At 37.9% G+C, this 27,665-nt stretch overlaps 1 protein-coding gene and 1 non-coding gene across 8 annotated transcripts in view; both read right to left on the bottom strand.

The window, feature by feature from the left end:
- CNOT1 (CCR4-NOT transcription complex subunit 1) overlaps positions 1–27,665 on the bottom strand; it is a 109,172-nt gene that overhangs the window by 48,121 nt on the left and 33,386 nt on the right. For 2 of the 7 annotated variants that reach the window (XM_016186850.2, XM_007520076.3), the window contains exons 13-24: positions 23,234–23,474; positions 21,372–21,491; positions 20,640–20,762; positions 19,892–20,043; positions 11,774–11,924; positions 10,417–10,618; positions 8,455–8,601; positions 6,511–6,635; positions 5,743–6,029; positions 3,833–3,911; positions 886–1,116; positions 441–581 (exon numbers count right to left, since the gene is read on the bottom strand). In XM_016186850.2, the coding sequence (XP_016042336.1) occupies positions 441–581; positions 886–1,116; positions 3,833–3,911; positions 5,743–6,029; positions 6,511–6,635; positions 8,455–8,601; positions 10,417–10,618; positions 11,774–11,924; positions 19,892–20,043; positions 20,640–20,762; positions 21,372–21,491; positions 23,234–23,474 (1,999 nt within the window). The remainder of the gene's footprint in view (positions 1–440; positions 582–885; positions 1,117–3,832; positions 3,912–5,742; positions 6,030–6,510; positions 6,636–8,454; positions 8,602–10,416; positions 10,619–11,773; positions 11,925–19,891; positions 20,044–20,639; positions 20,763–21,371; positions 21,492–23,233; positions 23,475–27,665) is intronic. The other 5 variants (XM_016186852.2, XM_007520077.3, XM_016186851.2 and 2 more) reach the window with 3 other exon arrangements.
- Positions 11,388–11,523, bottom strand: LOC132537383 (small nucleolar RNA SNORA50). The gene has a single exon (XR_009548821.1). It is a non-coding gene; the product is annotated as a small nucleolar RNA SNORA50 (small nucleolar RNA).

The raw sequence follows: 27,665 nt of genomic DNA, 5'->3' as shown, positions 1-27,665 counted from the left end.
GCTTATTAATTCCTTGTTAGTTATACACTCATCTCTCAAACTGGTTCATTCAAGCATCCATGGTCACTATCAGCTTCAAAATGCTTCAGGTCCCTCACCTCCACACCTTACTAACTCTTCATTTGATTTTGACAAAAAGAGGTTAACTGACATTTGATAGGCGATCATTAGTGAAACCTAACAACTACGTTCTCCTAAATATCCACCAACAAGAATTACTTTCAAAAATGATGCAAGGCTACAATGTTTTTTTTGAGGTGCCATTTACTATATTTTAAAAAGTATTATTTAACATATTTATAAAATACAATAATCACTAGTGGTATGGACATATTTCCTATGTTTTGTTTCCATTATCTCTACCATTAGTTATTTTTTAAAGATGCAAAATATCAAAAATTCATTAGAGAGAAACTAGGACAATTCCAGTAAATGCTCACCTTTTGTGTCATATTTGACTGTGAGAGATTGTTGAAGATAAAAGCAATTTTCTCTTGGATATTTTCTGGGGGTTCTACGATTCTCTCTGTTTGATCCGTGGCTACAAGCAATGTATCTATATTTGTAGTATTGATAGAGGGCTACAGAAATAAAGAAAATAAATATAATGAAATAATTAATAAATCCCAGAAAATAATGTATACAGGTGCCTTCAGTGTAAAAATACAACATGTTTAACCAAAGAGCTGCCAAGGACATAAACTGAACTGACAGTGACTTCCTTTGGGAGATATGCAGGAGATACAATAAGAAAAACAATAAGTAGCCTTTATATCTTTAAGCAGGCAGGTGTTTATAATTAAAAAAACATGTTCAGTAGTAGTTTACAACAAATCTTGCATAGGTATGTATATATGTATGTTATGTATGCACAGATGCACTTACTGGCACATCTTTCTTAAAGCTGACTCCAGTTGGCCTGGTGACTGTAACCGTTTTAGCAACAGTGGTGGTTGTAGAAGTGGTTACCATAGTGCTAACCTGACCAGCAAGGGGAGCTTTTGCTGGAATCTGGGCCTGGGCCTGGGCCTGAGCCAGTGCAATACTTCCAGGGGTTGTGATAGAGCCCTGCATTTTCACAGGAGGATCTCTAGATTGTTGTCCATACTCGATATACTATAAGGGTAAGAAAAGGAAAACATTAACAGAGTATTTAACAGAACCTGAAGATTCTGAATAAATTTCACCACTACTGAGAGGGTAGAAATCATTTCAGACAGTCTCTACTAATAACTCTTTTGCCCAATTCCACTCTATTTATGTACCTACATATGCAAATGTATATACACATAGAACATTTTAAGTGACTCACATGGACTTCTTACAAGACAAAGTGTCAGTATATTTTAAAAGTATCTGAGAACTAACCTGGCAAAGTAAGTTCTGAAAAGGCACCAAAAAATAAATCTCTTTACACTGCCTGGATGTGGCATATTGAATACATTATTGGATTCTCAGGCGTGAGGTCCCAGGTTCAATCTCTTGAGTAATGTTCTGGATTTCAGAATTTCTCTTTCATCAATAAATACAACTTTAGAAATAAATTTTAAAAATATAAACCATGGGACCAGGTGGTGGTATACAAGGCTAAGCACACATATTACAATGCACATGCCGCTGGTGCCCACCTGCAGGGGGAAATCTTCACGAGATGAATCAGGGCTGCAGCTGTCTATCTTAATCTCTCTCCCTATCTCCTAACCTTCCCTGTTGATTTCTGGTTGTCTCTATCCAATAAATAAAGATTAAAAAAAAATTTGATGTAAAATTTAAACCTTAACATTTACATAGTAAATGGATGTCCATGTAATTGGCCACTGAGATTTTAAAGCTTAAAAAACACAATGCAAAACAAAACAAAAAAGCCACATGTATATAGTCATGTTAACTGGGGAGTAAAGAACATTAAAGTGGAGTTTTGCTTTCTCTCCTCTCCTTTCAAAGACCAGTGATAGAGAGACAGACATAAAATGACAAAAAAATGACACTCTTTTAACATGACAAATTACTATAAGCAATGACATCAATCACCTTCTATCTTGTTACTGGGGACCAGGTATAGTCATTTCATGACCCCTATCTCTTATATTCTCCCCAAAACCCCCAATTCCCAGCTCTAAATTCCAATCACATTTTTTTAGTAAGCTATGGGTTTTCCATTCTGGTTTTATTTTATTTTATTTATTTTTTAATATTTTATTTATTCCCTTTTGTTGCCCTTTTTAAAAAATTGTTGTAGTTGTTGTTATTGACGTCATCGTTGTTGAATAGGACAGAGAAAAATGGAGAGAGGAGGGGAAGACAGAGAGGGGGAAGAGAAGGATAAAGACACCTGCAGACCTGCTTCACTGCTTGTGAAGCAACTCCCCTGCAAGTGGGGAGCCAGGAGCTCAAACTGGGATCCTTATGCTGGTCTTTGTGCTTTGCGCCACCTGCGCTTAACCCGTTGTACTATCGCCCAACTCCCTTTATTTATTTTTTTTACTAGAGCCCTGCTCAGCTCTGGCTTAATGTAGGTGGTATGGGGGATTGAACCTGGGTCTTTGGAGCCTCAGGGATGAGTCTCTTAACTATTATGCTATGAACCCAGCCCCCAATCTTCCTTTAGGGAAAAGAAAAAACTACTTCTTGAGTGAGACAGAGGTACACCTAGTAGACTGCTCACATTCCTATGGACCATGGTTCAATACCTGGTCCCAGCAAGGGAGGAACTCAGCAAGTCGTGAAGCAATACTATTTGACTATTCTTTAATCTCTGTATCCTTTTCTCTCACCATATACCCCTTAAAAAAAAAAAAAAGAAGAAAAAAAGAAACCCACCACAAACACCTACTTCTTGGGTCCTTTTTTAATACTATAATTTTGGCATACTTCTTAAGCCTTTTCACATAAGTGCTCTCTTTCTAAAGATAGTCAGTGCAGTACTCAACTTATAATTTACAGAAGCTGCTGACTGAAACCTTACAGCCTTAGACCTAAGAGCCTTTTTGTATAACCATTAGGCTATCTATCTCCCCAGCATTCCATGACATCAGGTCATCATAGAAAAACTGCTCTGCTGTATAAGCAAGCCTAAGAGAATGATGTAGAAGATAGTAGATTAAATTATAAGAATTCAGAAGAGGTTCTAATGTTTGAAACACAGACGTTTGATGTTCTATCACTCTGATCTCCAAAGCAGAACTCTACAAAAAACCATTAACTATAAACCTGTGTCCCTGAAGAACACTGATGCAAAGATCTCAACAAAATCTTGGCTTTCTCTGGTGAAAACAGGGAGAATCAGAGACACCTACAGCACTGTTTCATCAGTAGTAAAGCTTCTCCTCTGAAAGCAGGAACAAAGGGATTGAACACAGGTTTACGGGCATTCTATGCCCTGGGTGTCCCATAACTTGGTTCTCAAAAATCAAGCAGAGCCTCTGCTTAGAAAAGGGCATTTTCTTTAGAGGCACAAAATGCAAAACAATCATTCAACATAAGAATAAGAGAGTTACTGTATACGAAATATTAATGTCACTACCAGCAAATCAAAAGTAGATACTCTGGGAGTCAGGCAGTAGCGCAGTGGGTTAAGCGCATGTGTTGAGAAGCACAAGGACCGGCTTAAAGATCCTGGTCGAGCCCCCTGCTCCCCAATTGCAGGGGGTCCCTTCACAGGCGGTGAAGCAGGTCTTCAGGTGTCTTTCTCTCCCCCTCCTCTTTCCATTTTTCTCTGTCCTATTTAACTATGATGACATCAATAACAACAACTACAATAATAAAAAACATCAAGGACAGCAAAAGAGAAAGTAAATAAGTAAATCCTTTTTTTAAAAAAGTGGATACTCACCTCCTGTAAATGATGTGGAAATTGTATAAAGTGACTGATAGAAGCCAAATGCTGACAATACTGGGGATAGTCCTTCAATCTGTCAACAAAAACATTTTAATATCATCATTTCATCTAAGAACAGAAGAAGCACTATTAACCCAGTATTTCAAAATGTTAGTCCAGGTCATTTTCCCCCATTCTACCTATGAAACAGAATAAAAATGGGTTTGTTTTTTTTTTAAATGAGAGACAGGGTTGGGGAGGGAGATAGAATAAACCTGATCACAACTTCAAAACATGTTAACTCAGAAACTCAGGCTTCTAAGTAGAAACAGTTCACTGGGTGTCTAGGACCACCTGGGCTACAAAATACCTTACTTGAAGAAAATAGCCAAGACCAAAGCAGAGAGGAGAAATACTTATTAGCAGGTCGGTCCACCTACATATCAGATGTCAGGCTGAGGAAAAAACTAGTATATTCATGGGCCCTTTGGAATATAACTAAAATAGGCCTATTAGGTATCTTCAAAACAGAGACTCCAAATCTTCATCTGCAATATTCTAGCCTTTAGGTTCATGATTAAACAACAACTTGTCTGGCTCTGTATGTTAACTCTTTTTTCAGCCACCAGGTTCCAGATGCTACCATGATGCCAACTGGACTTCCCTGGGCAGACATCAACAACAATAATAACCACAAGGGCAACAAAAGGGGAAAAGAAAAAGAAAAGGCCTCCAGGAGTGGATTCATGGTGCAGGAATAACCTTGGAGGTGGGGGGGAGGGGAGGGGGGAGAGGAGGAGGGAGGGAGACAGAGAGGGAATAAGAGGTGTGATGGAAGGGCTTGGGCAGTTTATATAAAAGACTTTCATGCTTGCTTGAGGCAACTGAAGTCCCAGGTTCAAATCTCAACACCACCAAAAGCCAGAGCTGAGGACTGTTCTTTCTGCTTTAAGGGGGGGGGGGGGGGGAGTGATAGAAGCTTTCATTAAATATTTATTATCACCAGGTTGATAGCTGGGCCTCAGTGCTAGCAGTATTACATGGCTCCCAGTGACCTCCCCCCCACCCCCGCAAAAAAAAAAAAAAAAAAAAGTCTGGGAAAGAGACATGGCATCACAGAACTTTCTACCATTCATAAAGCTTCCCTTTGATGACCTAGGCTCAAATCCTGGGCCCTCTATTTGGTACCATTAAGCAGTCTGCTGAATGATTTATGGGTTAATGTCCCAGCCCCCCTCTTTCAAGCAGTGATACATGATTAGACAAATTTGCCTCCCCCTCCCAAAAAAAATGCATTAAAATGGTGGCATTTTGTACACTGTGTATAACACACAAACCTAAAATTAACTGTTTTATTTAATACTTTTACTGACGAGGAAACAAGAGGAAGACAAGAAGAGAAACCTACAATGCTGTATCATCACTTGTTAAGCTTTACCCTTGAGGTGGGGTTTGAATGTGTGTCCTTGAATACACACCAGATGTGCCAAAACCCATGTCTTAATTATTGTTTTGTTTTTAATTGCCACTCCGTGTATCAGTGGGACTCTGTGCTTTCGTTATGAATTGAAACATCTTACAGGTCATCCCCAATTCCTTTAGTTGACAGAGAAATTGAGAGGAAATGGAGGGGGGGGGGAGAGAATAGAATCTGTAGCAGTGCTTCATTGCTCATTAGTTTACCTACTAGAGGTAGGGATTAGGATTTGAACCAGGGATCTTGCGGGATGTTCACTCTTCTAGGCGTTCCACCACCCAGACACTGATACTAATTTACTTATTATTGTGACTACTTCTATTTCAGAGTCACTAAGATTAATTAATAATGATTGGCAACAAGCAAAAATTAGCTTATAAGTGACTGTCATTATTTCTCCATATATTAAACAGGAGAACCTGAGTAAAAAGGCAATTCTTATACTCACCTATTTTTAAATCTATCTAGTGCAGCAATCCCAAAGTAATACATTTTGGATCCAAAAGGCTTGCGTAAGGCTTCAAGAACATATCGCAGGGCCAGGCCTAGTGCCATGTATGTGACTAGCCCTTTTTCAATTATTCCCCCAAAAAGGCAGGCTGTTATATGTAACTCTTTATCAGGGTACTGAGGGAAAAAACGATATTCTTCAAACAAATTCCTTAACATACAGTTAAATACTTCTCGTTCCCTCTTTATGGTAGAATCTTTAAATCTCTGTAGCATTTCTAATACCTGGAAAAAGACAAAACAGGAAGACATAAGTAATTTATTATTAAGTCTCCCTCAATGTTTTAAATTAAGAACTATTAAAAAGAATATTCAAGAAACAAAGCAGAACTTGGACTGGATTGGTGTATTACGCCAAACTAAAAGTCTCTGGGGTAGGGTGGGAACGTTTCTGGTCCTGGAACATAATGATGGAAGAGAACCTAGTAAGGGTTGAATTGTTATATAGAAAACTGAGAAATGTTACACATGTACAAACTAGTGTATTTTACTGTTGGCTGTAAACCATTAATCCCCCAGTAAAGAAACACACACACACACCAAAAAAAAAAAATGGGCTTGAAAAAAATGCTATGATCTCAGAAAATGCAGAGATATATAAGATGCTTAGATGTCAAACATGCTAAATTGCTTATCTAAAAACTCTGATAAATGAATTTATATAATATTTTCCTAAATCATAGATCTGATTGTTCTAGATACTTACCTCATCAACAGACATAGTTGGATGTGGTGGGTGATTATATATTCTCTGGAAATAGCTGTTTGCTTCATCATCTATCTCTTTACTAAAGTGCTGGTTTGCCTCTGGCCACACCTGAGATAAATCCGCTGTCAGAAATAGAAAAGCAACCAGTGGGCACTTTAGGTTTTCTTCCACATTCTCATTAAACAAAGAATTAAAAAGACCAAATAATAGCTTTAATTTTAAAGAAAGAGGAAATGGGGGGTGGGTGGGACCCAAGAGGGAGGGGAAGACCTTTGTAGTGAAGTGTTAATACTCAAATGGTCGAAGGAAAAAAACGAAAAAAAAAAAAATGTCTTATAGTCCAAGTTGAATATTTTCATCACCTTATCACATTATGAAAAATCTCGTTTCAAATTTATAGCACACTTACCCTTAACACAACCTCACTGAAATTAGCAAGTTTCTACTATTTTACAATAAAAATTGTATTTAAAATATAAACCTTAATAATGCACGTGAATTAACACTGATATAAACAGAAAGCATGCTACAAAAACAGCATTCAGACAAATCTTTCACACTAACATTTTCAAGTCAGTTGGTATACTTGCAATCTTGTATAATGAATATTTTGTCCCAAGAGTAAGAAGAGTGACAAGACAATACCACCAATGTATTTATAAATTATATTTCTAGAACTATGAGAAGATTTATTAAAGGAGTGAAACTAGTAATGGGTTTTTAAAGTACATTATATATAGTACATGGTAGTATTCTGTGTAAGGCTATTTATGCAAAGAAATGCTATAACTCTAAAACTAAATATATTTACTGTATAAACTACTAAGCAGAAACCAAAACCTAAAGTTTCTCTCCTGGTGATTCTTGACTTGCTTAAAAAAATTTTTTTCCCCACTAAATTTATATATCTTTATTTAAACCATTGATGGCTGGGAGAGAGCATAATGGTTATGCAAAAGCCATTAATGCCTGATGCTCCAAGGTCCCAAATTCAAACCCAGTACCACCGTGAGAGTAGAGCAGTGGTGTGTGTGTCTGTCTTTCTGTCTCTCATTCAAAATTAAGTATTTTTTTTTAATAATGAGTATTAAGAAAAACTGCTTAGTTTTTTTTAATCATGATTCTTATTTTTGAGTAACAACCATAAAGATGTTTTTTCCCACAAAGTATCATTAAATGTCACTGGCAATCCAGATCGAGGTGAAGCGATACCTCAAATTTTTATTTCAGTGAACTGGGATGTGGTACATGGGTTTAAGCATTTGACATGAGTGCATGAGATTACAAGTAATATCCTGAGCATCACATATGCCAGAGTAATGCCCTGGATTGTCCTCTCTTTCACTTATTATTAAAATCAGCACTTTTAAAAACATGTCAGTAGGGGTGGGAGAGATAGCATTGTTATGCAAACAGACTCTCAGGCCTAAGGCTCTGAGACCCCAGGTTCAATTCCCCCCATATTATCATTCACTATAAGCCAGAGCTGAGCAGTGCTCTGGTAAATTTAAAAACAACAACTTATGTCAGTAATTAAAACGCATGATTTAGGGTAGGGCAGTGGCACAGCTGGTTGAGGACATAAGTTACCATACTCAAGGACGGGAGTTCGAGCCTCCAGGCCAACCTGCAGGAGGGCTGCTTCATAAGTGATGAAGAACATCTGTAGGTACCTATCTTTCTCTCTTTATCTCCCCTGGTCCTCAATTTCTTTCTGCTCTATCAAATTAATAATAAAATTAATGATGATAAGTGGGGGGGGGGGGGCGCGGGAAACTCATGAATTTATTCCCAGAAAATTGAGAGGTACATCAACACTAACATTTTAATATGTCACTATTTTCTATATACAACTCTGGAGACAATAAATGGGACATACAATTTATAAAATTTTATATACATCAGTCACACTTCACAATCACAGACAACACTACCACTTACAAGGTTTCATCTTACTCTGCTGGAATGTAGGCTGGTTCAGTCCAGAGGTGCCCAGTTTCCTCTGTACAAAGGGATCATTATTCACTGCAGGGAGTCCAAGAGCCCCAGTTCCTATACCAGTCAGGCTGCCTGTGCCAAGACCACCTACTAGAAAGAAGGCAGGCAGCCAGAAATTTTATCATTATTCATATCCTTGACATTAATTCATATTTCAGATAAAAGTTCTTATTTTGAAAGTCAAGATCTTTATCATTTCCTTACAGTATCTATCTAATACTATAATCTAAATAAGAAAATATGAAAATATACTGTGCCAAAATGTCGTAAAATTTTAGAATCATTAGTTCATTAACATTCTGATTAAGGTGCAAACATTATAACCTTATTATTCTTGCGTGAGAATATTGTTAAAAAAAAAAAAAAACTATTTTCTCACTACTTAAAGTCTCCTTAATTTTTTGACCAGAATACAGAATCTTACAATTGCTATGAAGGTCTCAGTAAACTCTGGCAAACAATCAAGGCTAGAACCATACAGCAGCAGTAATAAATATATTGAGTTATTGGGAAAATCATGATGCAATTTTTATATAGAAAAATGTCAGTGGTCAGGAGTGGATAAGCATTGGATTCTTTCTCAACCAAGAGGTACTGATTTGGTCCCTGGCAGCACATGTACCAGAATGATATCTGGTTCTTTCTCTCCTCCTCTCTCTCATGAATGAATAAATAAAATGAATTAATTAAATTCTTTTTAAAAATTTATAAAAATAAAATGTCATAGCTTTTCTGATAACCCCATAGTATTAAGCATTTACATTCTTCGTTTTCTATACTTATATACTTAACATAACAAAATGAGTGCTTAGCCTGGGACAAGCATGTAGGTACAAAAGAAAAACTGTGGGGGCCAAGTAGTGGCAGGTGCAGTAGAGCACACATTATCAAATGCAAGAACCCGAGTAACAAGACCTCAACTCCCAGATGCAGAGCAGAGGCTTCAAAAGCAGTGAAACACTGCTGCAGGTGCCTTTCCTACTTGCTATCTCCCTATCACTTATCTTTATTTTTTAAAAATTAAGAAAGGTTATTGGGAGGCTGGGGAGATAGTATATGGCTATGTAAAAAGAATTTCATGCCTAAGGCATCAAAGTCCCACATTCAACCCTCCACCCAATACCAGCATAAACAAGAGCTGAGCAGTGTTCTGGTCAATTGTCTCTGTATCTTTGTTTCTGTATCTATCTCTCTCAATATAACACTAATTATTTCTAAGAGATCAGGTGGGGAAGTGGCTGGTTGAGCACAGATGTTACAATGCATAAAGGCCCAAGTTAGAACCCTTGGCCCTCACCTGCAAGAGGAAAGCTTTTCGAGTAGTAAAGCAATGCTGCAGGTATGTTTCGCCCTTTTTCCCACCCTCCCTCTTAATTTCTGTCTGTACCCAATAAATAAATAAATAAAATATTAAAGTGAGAAAGGCTGTGGGAGTGCTGGATTCATCATGTAGGCATAGAGCTCCAGCGATAACTCTGGTGGCAAAAAAAATACAACCCTTTACACTTCAATATTACATTAAAAGCCAAAGTGTTTTTATGAAATTGACAAACTTTTCAGGGCATATCATTTTTTTTCAAGATAAGTACAGTATTGTAAAATAGATTCAAGACTATTTTTCACATTTATTCTATCAACCTTAACAAAACTCCTAATGCAGTTGAGTTCTTCTCCAATAAGTTATTATGACATCAACATTACTGTTTATGATAATGATGAGATAATACAAAATCTTATTAATGCAAAGAAATTAATATAATTACATTATTTTCTCTCTTCCCAACTTTAGGAAATGACTGAAAATTTTATTTAGGCAGCCTTCCTTATTACAGTGATTCCAAAGTCTTACCATGTACTAAGACACAGTGAAATTAAGAAAATAATATATGTTCCCACCTTTCTTACCTGGAAGCTGTGATGAAAGTCCTCCGATACCACTGAACGCAGTTGTCTGATTTGGGGTTGAAAGAGGTGGAAATGCTTTTGCTGGTGATTGTGGGGTACTGAAAGCAGAGCCCAAATTTGGAGGAAAACCCTGCATACTCTGGGTGTGAGGGGCAGCTGAACCACCTATACTAAGAGATGCCATTCCAGCAAGAGGGTCAATCTGAAGAAAGAGAATATAAAAATATATGAAATATACTTCAAGCAAAGGCAAAAACTGGCAAAGCAATCTTAAACAACATCTCTATGTATTAATAATTCACTTACAAAAGCCCAATACAATAGTGATACTTTAACTCCAATATCAGGATACTTGAGTAAAAAGTTTTTGGTTTGTAAACTTTGTTTTCACTGTTTCACACATGTAGAACATTTAAAAAGTCAACTCTTGACAAAGATCAAAATATATAAAATGAGGGATAAGAAACTGTAAGAATAACATTTAAAATGAATTGCCTTATAGCCATACTACTAAACATTTAGTAGTAACATCTGAGTTATCAGATTGTTATACTTTCTCCTAAGTGCCTTTAAACACAGATTCTCTGAAGGTAAATTATCCAACTTTCCAAACTACAGACATCAGAAATCTTCCAATCCAAACAACATATCTATTAAATAAAGAGAATCCTGGGGCTTGGAGATCAACTCTTGACTTTTATAACAAACAAGTTATGCTATTCACCAAAAGATTTTTCTTTTAATCAAATCACTATCTCCAACTCATTTCAGTTGATGGCACTACTTTAGCCATTCATAACTACAGAAAAAAAACCAAGAAAGTTGTTGTTCCCCCCCACCCATAAGGTGGCCATTGAGGAATCACTAAATACTTCTCCTTGTAAACCCCAACCTATCGTTATTCAATGTGGTTGATAACAGAATATGTTGCTCCTGCAGAATAGAGGATGGTTTGTGTCAGGGAGTAACTAAAATGTACCTTGTTTTTAAAAGAGCAGTTTAGTCGAGAGCTGAAGAGCCCCAGTTATAACAAGTCCTTATGCTCTAGCACTGTTGCTTGGCCCGAGAAGCTACAAACAAGACATATCAGGTTCAAAGGCAGTGCTAATTTCTCAAAACTAAGTCACTCTATTTTAGAAAGAAATCCTTAAAATTTACCTACATAAGTTGGTTTGTATCTTTCCTCTCAGTCATAGTCTATTTTCTGAGAAAAATTTATTTTCAACTACAGAGCCTATTTATGGATCTCCTTAAAAAAGTAAAGTTGGATTCTAGACATGCAGTTATCTAAAAATGTAACAAATTATTTTACTTCAGGTCTATGATCAAATGCAGATGTAGCAATTGCGGCACTCACCTGCACAGGAGAAATGGCATCTAAGCTGCTAGCACTAGGAGGGCGTCCTTTCGGCATGACACCAGGTGGTGGCTGTCTCGCTTTGTTCATAACATTACTACAGTTGGCTACCATGGTGAGAATGGTTTCTGATAACTCCTGAGAAACACTCCTAAAATAGGTGGAATAATACCATTTGTTATTACCCAGACCATCTGAACAAATTGTTTGCTAAAACACGGCAAAATTTCCACCATATCCCAAGTGACTGCATTTGTCATTTAAACATCAGGATTTTCTAAGCATGAGTTTTCTACCCAAAACATACTATTTATCTCTGCATACGGCATAATCAACGCATTCAAAAATATTCTAAGAAACTTCAAATTCTCAACCACTTTGCCAGAATTTATGCCCCAAAGTAGACACAACAATGCACTAATATTGGGTTGCCCAAAAGAAAAGTCATGACAAATTTTGCAAAGGAAAACATTAAAATACTTAATAACTTTCCCAACAACCCAATAAATTTCTCCTCCTATTTTTGATTTTACTGCCTGATCAACTAACCTTGAAGTCAAACTACAAGAAACTGATACTGTCTTAGATCTTTCCTCCTAAATTTTTTTATTTTTTAATTTTTTTTATTGTTGTAGTTATTGATGTCATTGTTGTTGGATAGAACAGAGAGAATGGAGAGAGGAGGGGAAGACAGAGGGGGGAGAGAAAGACACCTGCAGACCTGCTTTACCGCCTGTGAAGCGACTCCCCTGCAGGTGGGGAGCCGGGGGATCAAACCGGGATCCTTCTGCAGGTCCTTGTGCTTTGCGCCACCTGCACTTAACCCGCTGTGCTACCGCCCGACTCCCCTTTCCTCTTAAACTTATTAATCTTACTACAGGCATCATGAACATAAAGTAGAAACTCAAAAGAATTGTTTCACATTTGAAAAAGCAAATTATGTTAGTAAAAGTACCAAGCAATGAGTCCAGACCCATAGCAGTGAGTGTGTGTGTGTGTGTGTGTGTGTCCCTACCTATCTGAAAATGTCTACCAGTGATGTCCAAGAACTTATATTAAGTCATTGTAACAAAAGACAAGTTTTATACTTATCAAAACATGGGGTGAGTGGGGATAGATAGCATATGCAATGAGCATGAGGGAAGGAACAATAGTACAGACTACAAGTGTAAATGACCAACTGTCTTTTTTTTTTTTTCCATTGTCTTTAGCTTTATTTATTTATTGGATAGACAGCCAGAAATCAAGAGGGAAGGAGGTAATAGAGAGGGAGAGAGACACGTACAGTCCTGCTTCACCACTCACAATGCTTTCCCCCTGCAGGTGGGGACCAGGGGCGCAAACCCAGGTACTTGAGCATTGTAATATGTGCGCTCATCCAGGTGCGCCACCACCTGCCCCACAACTGTCTTTTCTCAAGCATTAAATCAAGGAAATGAAATAAAAGGCGCCACAAAAAAAAAGATCGTAAGTTGTGGTATACTTATCTGCCTTATACAAAAGTAGTTAAACTGGGGCCAGATGGTGGAACACATAGTAGGAAGTGCAAGGTTTCCCAGTTCGAGCCCCTGGCTCTTCACCTGCAGGAGGGATGCTTCACAAGCAATGAAGCAGGTCTGCAGGTGTTTCTCTCCCTCTCTGTCTTCCCCCTCCTCTCAATTTCTCTATCCTATATAATTAAAAAAAAAAAAGCAGTTAAGCCATTAATTAAAAAAAAAAAATTAAAGGTAATTTAAAATGCAAACACAAATTTTTGTGATATAGTTACAGAAAAAAATAAAAGGAAACTGAACGTGTCAGTCTGCCATCCTTGTGGTGGGGAGTCCTCTGAAGAAGGAAAAAAAAAAAAAAAACTCCCAAAAATCTAGGTCTATGCATTTAATACATAAAGCACAGGCATTAATACCATTTCCATAAAAAGCCTAAGAAACAACCAATTAATCACCTCAAGTGTGAGGACCTGAGTTTTGGTACTGCCAGCACTACATGGCAGCACCATGGCACAAGACATAAAGTGAAGAAGCTTAATAAACAGTGTCTCAGTAAAATCTCAGTGGCTAAAAGAAATGCATGCAAGAGGTCAGAGTTGAACATTTATTACCTGTTCATATACACCTCTCCACACACACAAATGGTGGTGGGGGGGGGGGAGCATGCACATAGCAGTGGCATGAGGACACAGTAGAAAGCATATCCCTATAATAAGGACCAATCTGACTTCAAGAAATACTGCATTTGGTACTATTTAAATGTTCTAGTTTTCAAAAAAACAAAACTGTAAGATGTCTGTGTGTGCAGTGGTGGTATGTGGAGGGATTCACACAGGGGAAATGCTATCAACAGAAACTGTCGCTGATAGAGGAAAGCAAGTAACAAAACAGAAAAGTAGTAAAGTGGCAGGGATGAAACCAACCTCCTAGTAATCATACCTAATACACCCTCTAAAAAGCAGATGAGGGTCATCAAAAAAAAAAATTCCACACATTTCTAGATCAAGACATACATATTTTGAAAATGAAGAATTCTAAAAATACATATTACAAAGCCATTAACTTAAAGAAAACCGAATAAAAGAAAACAAAGCTGTATGGGGACCAAAGATAGCTCACTCAGTATATAAGGCACCTTACCATGTGTGAGGCCCTGGGTTTGAGACCCCCCCCAATGTGCATAATGGCACTCGGGAGAACTCTAAATGTGGAGTAGTGTGGTATGACTTCCTCTCTATCTGAAATTTAAAAGAGAATGAAAAAGTCTAAAAGTCTACCCAGAGTGTGGGGTCCTAGTGCAACATTAAAAAAAAAAAAAAAAATCTTTTAACAGCTACAGTAATGTCTGACAAATATCACTGTAAAAAAAGGTATTATATAAAGGTCAACAGGCCAAAAGAAAGACTTGACAACTATAAACAACCCAAAAGGAAAATAGATGAAAGAAAAAAATTCTAATTCAAAAATACTATCTGGTGCTTCTATAATCCCTCTTCAGTAATGGATTAAATTAACAACACTGAATTATAAATTTTAATTTGTCACCAAAAAATATTAAATTGTCTGACACAAAAAAAGGCGGTAGTTACGGGGCCAGGTGGTGGCACACCTGGTTGAGCACACATATTACAATGCGCACAGACCCAAGTTCGAGCCCCTGATCCCCACCTGCAGGGGGAAAGTTTTGCAAGTGGTGGAATAAGGCTACAAGTGTCTCTCTTTCTGTCTCCCTCTAATCTCCCCTTACCCTCTCGATTTCTGACTGTCTCTATCCAATAAATAAAGATAATAAAAAAAAATTTTTTAAGGAGGTAGTTAGCAATAATTACATTCATTGTGTAAATATACATCAATATCATAGAATTTAAAATGCTATCAATTATACGATTTTATCTCACAAACATAACAGAACCAAAGAGAAGATAAATACAAGACTTCAATAATACTATAAAACAGTATCATAACATAGAACATTCTATCCAAAAGCTAAATATACATCTTCCATGTACATACTGCAAATTCTCCCAGAGATTTTGTTTTAGGCTATAAGGCAAGATACATTTAAAGAAAGTAAAATGGGTAGTGGTGCACTGGTAGAGTGCACAAATTACAGTGCACAAGGACTTGGGTTCAAGCCCCCAACCCCCAGCTGCAGGAGCTTTACAAACTGAAAATGTTGTAGGTGTGTCTCTTTCCCCCTTAGTTTACCTCTCCATTTTGTCTATATAAAAATAAACCAGAAGGGTGGTCCAGGAGATGGTACAGTGGACTCTCAAGGAGGTCCCAAGTTCAATCCCCGGCAGCACATGTACCAGAGTGATGTCTGGTTCTTTCTCTTCTAATCTTTCTCAATAAATAAAGACAATTTTTCAAAAAAAGATTAAAAAAAGATAAACCAGAAGGAGATATTATGTAAAGTATGTTCTTATACCTCAGTGGATACAACAGGTAAGACACGATTGTCTGCTTTCCATACATTTATTCAACATTAGACTCCAGACTCACAAATGACAGGACAGTTGTGGGGTTGAGGGCACACAATCAAGAGAGAGAGAGAGAGAAAAGAAAAAGGAGGGGAGGGGAGGGGAAGTGAGGGGGCGCACAAGGACCATGTACAAGGACCCTGCTTCAAGTCCTCAATCATCAGCCAAAGGGCAGTCTTCACAAGTGGTAAAGCATGCTACAGGAGGCCATTTCTAACCTACCCCATTCGACTACTCTTTATCCTAAAAAAATAAATAAATAAATTGGGAGTCAGGCATGTTAAGTGCACGTGGCACAAAGCAGTTTGCACCCCTGGCTCACCACCTACAGGTGAGTCACTTCACAAGGTGAAGTAAGTCTGCAGGTGTCTATCTTTCTCTCCCCTACCAAACAATGACATCAATAACAATAACAACTACAACTATAAAATAAGGGCAACAAAAGGGAATAAATATAAAAAATTAAAATAAATAAAAGGAAAAAATTAACCCCCTCTTTAACTTTTTGTTATATTGGATGGGGGCACACCAGGTGGTGGTTCACCTGGTTAATCTCACTAATTGCAGTGCTTGCGGACTCAGGTTCAAGCCCCTAGTCCCCACCTGCATTTTATATGTTCAGCTTTCTTTGGATGAGTGCTGCTTATACCCCAATACTAACCCTCAGTAACACAACCTCCCCCCCCCTCTTTTTTTTATATTTTATTTATCAGAGAACTAGAGCATCACTCTGATAACATGCAATGGCAATGGTGGAACTCAGGACCCCATGTTTGATTAGGCCAACACTTTAACTACTGTACCACCTCCCAGGCCACACAATCATCAAGTCCTTTCTTTTAATACCAGAGCACTGATCAGCTCGTTTATAGTGGTGCAGGGGACCAAATCTAGGACTTTGGAGCCTCAGGCAAGGGAGTCTCTTCTGCATAACCTTTATGCTATCTTATTACAGTGCTCGAGGATTCAGGTTCAAGGCCCTGGTCCCCACCTACAGGGGAATGATTCACAAGTAGTGAAGCAGGTCTGCAGGTGTCTGTCTCTTTCCCTATCTCCCCCATCTCAATTTCTCAGTCTCTATACAATAATGAATTATATATATGACTTAAGGTTGGGGGGTGGCACACCCAGTTGAGTGCACATGTTACCATGTGTTAGTTTCCAGCTGTCAGCTACCTACCTGCAAGGGGGGAGCTTCACAAGTGGTGAAGCAGGTCTGCAGGTGTCTGTCAGCTTCTCAATCTACCACTCCCCACTCAATTTCTCTGTCCAATCAAATAAGACAGACAGGCAGGCAGGCAGAAATAAAAGGGGGGGAGGCTCCCCTTTTCCTTCTCTATTTCCCTCTGTCCTGTCAAATAAAATTGAGAGTGGTCTCCAGGACAAGTGGATTCACAGTAGCCCCATAGATAACCCGGGAGGGAAGGAGGGGAAGGGGGGTAGATAACATAATGGTTATGCAGAAAGACTATTGCCTGAGAATTCAAAGTCTTAGGCTCAATATCCCCCACACTACCATAAGCCAGAGCTGAGTAATGCTCTGGTGAAAAGGAAAGGAAAGGGAAAGGGAAAGGGAAAGGGAAAGGGAAAGGGAAAGGGAAAGGGAAAGGGAAAGGGAAAGGGAAAGGGAAAGGAAAGGAGAGAAAGAAAGAAAGAAAGAGGGGAATGGTTGCCAGGAGCAGTAGATTCATAGTGTCAGCATGGAGTCCCAGCAATAACCCTGGGAGCAATAAAGGAATAAATAAAAAATAAAAATTTCAGTTGTCAAAAATGCCATGGCCTATTCTTTTGTTTTTCAAAGGTCATTTGTTTATATAAAGAACAAAGATCAATGCATGAAATATTGGCCAATTTCTTCAACAACCTTTTGCCGTCTTCAGCAGTGAGCTTCATAATTCCTTTCATAGAAGGACCTAACTTTATCAGCAAAAAATTGAACAAAGCACTGATTTATAGCTTCAGATGAACTGAGTATTATACCACACGAGGAGTTTTGAAGAGTGAGACAAGTGTAAGTCTGAAAGTGCAAGGTCAGGTGTGACAATACATCCGATCCAAGCTCCATTAATGTTTGACAGGTATCAAACTCGTGTCATCTTGCATTATCATGATGGAACACAACTCAAAGACTAATGAGTTTTAGACCTTTCTGGATGAGAGATGCGTTCAAACTGTCCAATTACCAACAGTACACATCTGAATTGATTGTTTGGCTCCTTGGTAAGAGCTCAAAAAATACAGCACCTTTAATATCCTACCATACTGAGAGCATAACCGTCCCCTGATGATGACTGCTTCTGATGTCATTTGAGGCAAATTAACATGTCAGAGCCAAGACCATTTGCAAACTACAATGTTGCATGCAATCCACTTCTCATCACAGGTTGTTTCAAAAAAGGATCACCTTCCTTATGTTTGTATGTGTTGTTAAGAATGTAAATACAGAGCTAGCTTATGTATTCCAGCTTCTTCAGATGATCAGAAAAGCTTACAGGATGGATGTTCAATGTTTCTCCAATCTCTCATCATGTGTACATATGACTCAATATGCTTTTATTTTATTGCCATCAACCTCGGTGAGCTTCCCTAACTGAGGAGCACAGTTGAGATCAAAATCACCAGTATGAGATTTCATGAACTATCTATCACTGGCACTGATATTCTTGTATAGCATTGTAACAATAAACAATGCTATACAATGACTTTTCATAAGCTTGATACGCATTCTTCCCTTTTCGAAGTACAACAGTAAAATATGGCAAAAATGGAGTATGGTCTTGCATCTCATACTTTTAAAATCTCCATGACTCAACCAAACCGCTCAATTTTGTTCAATTTTTGAATGAAGCTAGAATTACCACCTGTCAAATGACATAGCAATAACAGACACGAATGACTCTACTTCCAAAAATGAGCTAGCACCATCTGTTAACAAAAATGCATTGTGATTTTTCTGACAACCCAATATGTAAATGGTAATGGTCATAAAAGAAATTCAACAGGCAGGGGGATAGAATATAGAATAGAGGTTTGTTGTGCCAAGTCAAGCTCTTTCCCTGCTGATCACGAGACGTATAGCACTAGAGGAACATTCATCAATTATGGAACAGTGATACAACATATCCTTTCTCATCTTCCCTGCTTTTATCTGAAATGAGGGTACATTGGCAGGCACACCCACCCAGAGCAATGAAACATACAAATATGAAGACCCAATACCTGAAACGATACATTGGGGGAATGAAAGAGAGCACAGTGGTTATGCATCTGTTTTCTACATGAAGCTCCGGGCCCCCAGTTTCAAACCCCAGCACTACCATAAAGAGTTAAGCAGTCCTCTGACTGAAGGAGGAAAAAACATACAAAATGGAAACAAAAGAACAGAGAACCACTGAAAGAAATTAAAGACCAAAATAAATAATAAATATGGATGGCCTGACAGTAATGTGGCAGTATCCCTAGAATAACTTAAAAGTTAAACAAATTCCTTATCAAAAGGCCAGTGAATTTACTTGCAATTCTATGCATAAGTTGACACAGTGGTCTTAAAATTTCTGTAAAGATTCAAGGGATTTGTGGCTCGGGGATTGGCACAGTGGATAAAGCCCTGGACTCTCAAGCATGAGGTCATGAGTTTGATCCCCGGCAGCACATGTACCAGAGTGATGTCTGGTTCTCTCTCCCTCTCTCTCCCTACCCCTCTCATTGATAAATACTAGTTTTTAAAAAATGATTCAAGGGGTTTAAATTATTAGAACTCTCACATTCTAATTTCAAAAGTTAGTGGAAAGGGGCATTTAGAAAAAGGCTACAGCAATCAAGACACTATGCTACTGGCAAATGAAAAAGACATATAGATCAGCTGAACAGAAAGAAAAGTCCAGAAAGACCCATATGGTATAGGCAACTTTATATTTAGTAGTTGTTTCAAAATGGAGCTGAAATCACTGAATATCTACACAAAAACAATAGGCTTGAAATTGTCAGATCACATATGAATAACTGACTCAAATGAATCTAAAATCTAATTAGTGTGGTACTCTGGATTAAGATACTATCACTTTCAAAATCAATCCCTCTTCCATAAACCAACCATTATCCATATAATTCCAATCACTTGTCATTTTGAAGTATGTTGATCTTACCCTGCGCAAGCTTGCAAACAGGCCAACATTGTAGCCAGAGTTTCTGGAGGAAGTTGAGCACTTTTGGGCTGATCTTTCTCTGGAGCGAGTCCACCCAGAATAGAAGGGCAGCGTCTCTTTAAAAAAGTCATACATGCCTGGATAAAAGGCTCCTGAAGAAGAAAAAGAACATGTCTTACTCTACTTTAAATTATACTTAAATCATTTTTAGGTATATAAAAGAAAAACCACTACCAGAATAAAGACTATAAAACCAAAATAAACTATAAATTTGGGAGGTGGCATAGCAGTAGAGCATAAGACTTGCAATCATGAGGTGTTGGGTTAAATCTTTTAACACTGCACAGGCAGGAATGAAACTGATTCTCTCTCATAAAAATTACAAATAATGGAGTCAGACAGTAGCACAGCGGATTAAATGCACTTGGCGCCAGGACCAGCGTGGGGATCCTGGTTCAAGTCCCTGGCTCCCCACCTGCAGGGGAGTCTTCACAGGTGGTGAAGCAGGTCTGCAAGTGTCTGTCTTTCTCCTCTCTGTCTTCCCCTCCTCTCTCCATTTCTCTCTGTCCTAACAATGACATCAATAACAATAACAACAACAACAATGGGCAACAAAAGGGAAAATAAATAAAATTTTAAAAATTACAAATTCAGACTATAGAATCTTCATCGCCATTTTAAAATTTTTCATTAGCTACTTTAGCAATTAAAAATTAAAAGCAGCAAAAAAAAGACACATTCTGCTTACTCCATGCTCTCGAATTTTATCTGTGAGCCACTTGTCAAGTTTGAGGTATTCACGACGTGAAGCAAGCGCAGCAAGGTCGATAACAAAGGCAAATGGAGTACCATTTAGCAGCATTGACAAAGCCTAAGGAAAAAGTCAAACATTAAGTAACTTTCTATCTGTCCTCGTTGGTTTCTGACTACGTACAAATCCTAAAACATACAAATTAATACTTCTGTCACAGCATAAATTCAGTGTTAGCAGTGCATAGATCAAATTCCAAGGGCGGACATAAGTATTTATTGAGGGGGGTAAAACTGCCCTGAGCTTTTGCAAATAATCAAATGTAAAACACAGTGAAGCACAACACATTAAAAACTATACCCATACACTTAAATAGTAACTCTGGTTTATTCTAATGTATCGATATCAACAATAGTCAGAGTCAAACTAACAAAAATAAAAAATCTTGTTATAACGAGATTTATGAAAGTTAAAATTCCAACTAGCTGCTCCAAAAATTCTAACAGAAATCTGAAACAAAAAAAAAAAGACTTGCAAACTTACCAGAAATAACAAAATGTAATTGAATGCCAAGAAAACATTTAAAATACCTAAAAGGACCCTCTGTCTAAACCCTGAGGCAAATTTATAAATCTCATTCTAGCTATAAATTAGTTACATATAAATTAGGAGGCATCAGGGTTATATGAAATGCCACTGTTTTATATTACTCTATCCTTCCAAACTTACCTTCAAGTCCTGGGCCACATCAAGTATTCGAGACAATTTGGCCTGGTCATACTGCTCCCCTCGCATGTACCATTCTGCCATTGCATGCATGATAAGTTGGCGGATTGAGGGAGACTGTCCCTAAGGAAACAGAGATAGTTAAACAGAAATACTTTCTTTTTTCAGTTTATTTTTTTCCTGTATTAGGGCAAATTAATGGTTTACAGTAGACAGTAAAATACAGTGGTTAATTTATATGCAACATTTCTCAGTTTTCCAAACAATTCTCTAGCACCTAGGTCCTGCCTCCACCATCACCTGAACACCTTCGCCCTACTTTCTCCAGAGTCCTTTAAAATACACCACTAAGTTTCTTTTTTTATCTATCTTTTTTCCCCCTTAATTCTTTAATTGGGATATTGATAGTTTTTTTCTGAGTTTTCACCCCCCCGCCCAACACCACTCAGCTCTGTGTGGGGAAATGAATCTAAGACTTTGGAGAGTCAGGCATGAGAATTTCTCTGCATAACCATTATGTAATTTCTCCTAAGATCTTACTCAGTTAATTTTTAACTGGAGGCAAATTAATGCAGCGTTTAAATTCAAGTCACATGCAATGAATGCAGATAATCTTAGCTGAAAAGCCACACCTACCAAATAAAGTCTGTCCCTAAGCTTAAATCCAACAACACCAGTAACAACAACAATAATAACTAGAACAATAAAACAAGGGCAACAAAAGGGAATAAATAAATTTTTTTTTTTAAATTTTTTAAAGTGAGGATGGTTTAAAATACTTGTGCTACAACAGCACAGGCTATGAGGACAAAAAAGTATCTGCCTTTCAAATACATTCTACAAAGAACGGTAAAAGCTTAAGAGCTTTAAAGTTTAGAGTAAATTAAAATTTAAATACTAATTTGGATAAAGCAGACAATAAAATCAATTAACCTGTGGGTTCTTACCATTTAATGTTAAGTTACTTGCTGTCTGAACACCCATAAGCAGATGGCTGGCTAAAGAACTTGTGGGATATATATTCAATAGAATACTACTCTGTAATCAAAAAAGACTTGTCTTTTGGGACAAAGTGGATGAAACTGGAGATTACGCTTAGTGAAATAAGCAAAGAGATAAAAAGACAACTAGCAGATAATTTCACTCACCTATGTGGAATCTACAGAACTGATACACATAAACTTGAAAAACAAACTAGAAGCCAAGAGTTTCTGAGACTTTGTGAAAACTAAGTGGTGGGTGTGCTATGGAACTAACCACTGATTACAATCTGGTAACTCAACATTAATAACATACACGAAAACATACTAAAAACACATACTAAACCTATGAAATAGTAATCTCTGTGGCTATAATTTAAGTATACGTGTGTTCTTTTTTTCTCCAAGCTTAAAAATTAGGTTAATTGCTTTTTAAGCTATAATAAATTTCAATGTCTTTAGAAATGTTAGAGAAGGGGGGGGAAAGTCACCTTTTGGTTCTATAATTATACTCTTTCCTGCTATCAAAAGGATACTACCATAATAGATTACTAAAATAGAAAATAAGCTTTATCAGGGGCTAGACAGTGGCACAATTGGTTAAGTGTACATATCACCTTCCATAAGGACATGGGTTTGAGCCCCAGTCCCCACCTGCAGGGGGAAAGCTTCAAAAATGATAAAGCTGTGCTGTGTCTCTCTCCCCTTCCATTTCTTATTGTCCTATCAAATACAGTTTTAAAAAAACATTTTATATATATATATATATATATATATATATGAAAACAAGTTTTATCAAAGTAGTGTCATTATATAAAAAAGTTATAGCTGAACATCCTCAGGAGTCCAAAGAATATCAAGTGTTAATAAACAGTTAAGTCTTACCTGGCCATGCCACGCATAGTGCAAAATAATAGCAGAGTTGGGGTGGTTTCCAAGGAAAATTGGCATTAGAGTGGAGATGAGTTCGTGGCGCAAGGTGTGCCAGGAGGTGTTGATTTGCAGCAAGGCCAATACCAGCATGTCTGGACAGTGTTTGATAGGAAAGCTGAAGAGCTGTTTGACTTGCTCATACTGCCCCACCTCTGCGAGCCTCAGCAGAGATTCGATCAAATCCAAGCTCTTCCTATCAAGAATTGAAATAAGATGCACTGTCAAAGAAAATCTAATTATATAAAACTCACTTCCAAATAATTTATGCCTGTTATCAAAAAAATATTTAAAACGGTTCATCTTAAAAATAAGCTGCATGTTTTCAGATTCAGCTTTTTTAAAAGCAGTAAATACGCGCGTGCGCGTGCACACAAACACACGCATATTTGACAGGACAGAGAAACTGAGGGGAGGGAAATATAAAGGACAAAGAGAATTGCAGCACTGCTTCATAGCTTGTGATGCTTCCCACAATAGTTGGGGGTCATGGGCTCAAACTTGGGTCCTTGAGCCTGGCAACATATGCACTCAACTGGGTATGCGTCACCAAATAGGTGAGAAACTAGAGCTTGAACTTGGGTCCTTATATGTTGTAATGTGTGCATTTAACAACTGCCCTTCAGTTTTTAAATGTAAAAGTGGATTGATCCTAAAGAATGTTACCATAAAAATCAGAAGGGGACGGTGGGGAGTGGAAAGTAACCAAGCCGAGAGATAAAATGCATGCTAGCACACAGGAAGAGTCCAGAACAAAACTGTGTCTATCTGTGAGAACAAGGGCCAGCAATTCCAATCCATGTTCTGCCTGTCTTTTAAAATGTTTTATTGAAATACAATTTTACCTATATTGTATTATAATAAGATAGCCTATGTGGTCTATAAAAACCAGATGTTAACTAAACCATTGAAGGAAAAACCTCCACCTTCTATAGCAAATGTGTTAATAACTAAAAAGGGCCTTAAATTACTCTAAAACTGCTATTCATAGTAAGTGAACAAAATAAATAGACAACTATCAGCTCAAAGTTGACATGCAACTGGAAAAAATGAGTATTATAAATTGGGTGACTAGAGAGGGAGTAACTAGAAAGGGAGTATGGGGGGGTATTAGAGTCAATGAACTGACAATCTTGGACTATTTACAAAGGGGGGGGCAAGCAAATATGCAGAAAGAAAAATTGTATGTACACACACACACACATACCACAGCATAGTGGTTATACAAAAGGACTTTAATGTCTGAAGCTTTAAAGTCTCAGATTTAGGGAGCTGGGCAGTAGCGCAGCAGGTTAAGAGCATGTGGCGCAAAGCGCAAGGACCGGCATAAGGACCCCAGTTCGAGCCCCCATCTCCCCACCTGCAGGGGAGTCGCTTCACAAGCGGTGAAGCAGGTCTGCAGGTGTCTATCTTTCTCTCCCCATCTTCCCCTCCTATCTCGATTTCTCTCTGTCCTAGCCAACAACAACATCAATAACAACAACTACAACAATAAAACAGCTAGGGCAACAAAAGGGAATAAATACTTTTAAAAAAAAATCTCAGGTTCGGGAGTTGGGCTGTAGCGCAGCGGGTTAAGGGCAGGTGGCGCAAAGCACAAGGACCGGCATAAGGATACCGGTTCAAACCCCGGCTCCCCACCTGCAGGGGAGTCACTTCACAGGCGGTTCAGCAGGTCTGCAGGTGTCTATCTTTCTCTCCTCCTCTCTGTCTTCCCCTCCTCTTCTCCATTTCTCTCTGTCCTATCCAACAATGACAACAACAATAATAACTACAACAATAAAACAAGGGCAACAAAAGGGAATAAATAAATATTTAAAAAAAAAATCTCAGGTTCAATTCCCAGCACCATCCTAAGCCAAAGCTGGTCTCTGTACACTTCCCTCCTTTCCTCATTCTCCCCACTTCCTCCCCTCATTAAAATAAAATTAACAAAAAAGATAATAATGTTAAAAAGGGATCTAACACAGGGAGGTAGACTTCAAGGGCAGGGCTATGGCGAAATAGCTGGCTCAGTATTACATTAAAGTAACTCAAAAGAATTTGAGAAAACAGCTGAGATATGGTAAAGAAGCATCACTATGAATGCTGGTGATTTTACATGGACAGTGATAGCAAAAGGGAGGGGGAGGACTAAAGAAGAAATGAGGCACTGCATTAAAAGCGTTCTTGAAGAATCACTCACTGAGTGGGGGGAAAATGCAACTCAGGACTGCTTAGAGCTACAGAAGCCACACTGAAGGAAATTTACGTGTCTCTGACCAAAACCCAGGGAACCTTTTGGTAGGGCTAAATATTATACCCTGTGGTAGCAGAGAAATCAACGAACTCTAAGGGGTCCTGCTGCCATGGTGACCCTGGTAATCAAGGTCAGACTGCTCTGCAGTCCTGAAAGGGGCTTTGACTTCAAGCTGATTTCCCACTTTTGTGAAACAGTCGGGAAAAAGAAAAAGCTTATATGGGATCCTCACCCATTCATTAAACAAGGCCTCTGTTAAAGGGACATCAAGTGCCATAAGTTATTTCTTGAAATATCCTCCCCTCTGCCCAAACTCATGTCGAAAGCAGAATCTAGTGCCACCTGTAGACCAACAACAGAAATCAAAATGGAGGGATCAAACTAGGAAAACTTCAATACTGGGAAATAAAGATGGCCAGGAACTTAATGATACAGACTCAGCAGAAAAAGAATTTAGGGTTTAAGCTGACAGGAAATTTTAAGAAATAGAAAAGTTCCTATGTAATATGGGAAAATAAAGACAAAAGGAGTTTCCTATTACCACGCTTTCCTTGCAAGAGTGAAGTGCCATGGATAAAGGAAGATTTAACATTCAACAAGGTGATATACAGTAAGGCAGACTCAAACAGAAGTCATAGAAATAACATTAAAGTATGAAAAGGGAAGAAATAGAGGATGTTCAATCAAGAATAGTAAGACAAAAATGGTTTTAAAAGGACTTTATGTATTTATATATATATTTATATATACTATGTGATACTTTTATGTATTGCACATATGACACATTTACAAAGTTCTGTCTTTTTAAAGGATGTCATTTTCTCTACTACTTTTAATCCTTATGTCCTTTTTGTTTTTAATGAAAAGACAAGAGAGGTAGTCTAGGAGATGGCACAGTGGATAAAGCACTGGACTCTCAAGCATGAGGTCCTGAGTTTGATCCCTGGCAATACATGTACCAAAGTGATGTCTGGTTCTTTCTTCCTTTCTCATTAATAAGTAAATAAAATCTTTAAAAAATAAATAAATAAAAATAAAATAAATAAAAATAAGGCAGATACAGAGAGATAAATCAGAGCACTGATCAGCTCTGGCTAATGATGCTGCTGGCGATTTCTCATCCTTCTTACCATCTATACTATTTTGAGGTTGTTTGATTTGGTATTTTTGCCAAAGGTATCTTACAAATCTTACCACTCATATGTGCAATATAAAGAATTAAAATACATGATTTTGTTTTTCAAAAATGCCCAACTATATCTAAGATTTTGTGCAACTATGGTGGATATCTGTGGGAGGTAGATAAGAGAACCAGGGGGGAGAGCACAGAAAGAACTGTGGTGTTGGGTAGGTGTAGTGTGGAATTAGAGCCCTATAATCTTATGATCTTGTAAATCATTACTAAAAAAATAAAGAAAATAAAATCAAACAAAAAAGACACAGGGAGCTAGGTAGTGGCTCACCCAGGTAAAGTATCCATGATACTAGGTATGGTGGCCTGGGTTTAAACTCCAGGACCCCACTAGGGAACACCTTTAACAAGGAAAACTTCATGAGCAGTCGATTAGTACATCAGAGTTGCTCCTGTCTTGTACACTCTATACTTCAAAAAAAAAAAAAAAGGAGAGGAGGATAGCTATCTGCAGTGGTGGAGATGCAGGATGGGCCCCAAAGATCACCTTGGTGCTCATTCCCTCCCCCAAAATGTAAAAAAATAAAATTAAATTAAATTAAATAAAAAAAAACTCCAACATTCACTACGTTTCATAAAGTGCTTAATGGCAGGCTTTACAAGTTGAAAGAAAGCTGTGTCAGGGCCGGGTATACTAGGTTGAGCACACCTATTACAGTGTGCAAGGACCTGGCTTCAAGCCCCTAGTCTGCCATCCGTAGGAGGAAAGCTTCACAAGAGGTGAAGCAGTACTGCAGGTCTTTCTCCCTCTCTATCTCCCCCTTCCATTTGTTTTTCTGTCTCCAATAAATGAATAAATAATAATAAACATTTATTATTATGTGTCAACAATGGAACTGAAAAGAGACTTCTATCCATTGACATCTTTGTGAAAAAAAAATTAAGTAGACTCATTAAAATGCTGTGTCATTTAAACACATGTTGGTTGCCGACTCACACTATGTAGCTGCTCACTA

This window comes from Erinaceus europaeus, chromosome 2 (assembly GCF_950295315.1).
Source record: "Erinaceus europaeus chromosome 2, mEriEur2.1, whole genome shotgun sequence".
Classification (NCBI taxonomy): domain Eukaryota; kingdom Metazoa; phylum Chordata; class Mammalia; order Eulipotyphla; family Erinaceidae; genus Erinaceus; species Erinaceus europaeus.
Note: the sequence above shows the minus strand (reverse complement) of the source record. Positions and strands in the feature narration are given on the sequence as shown.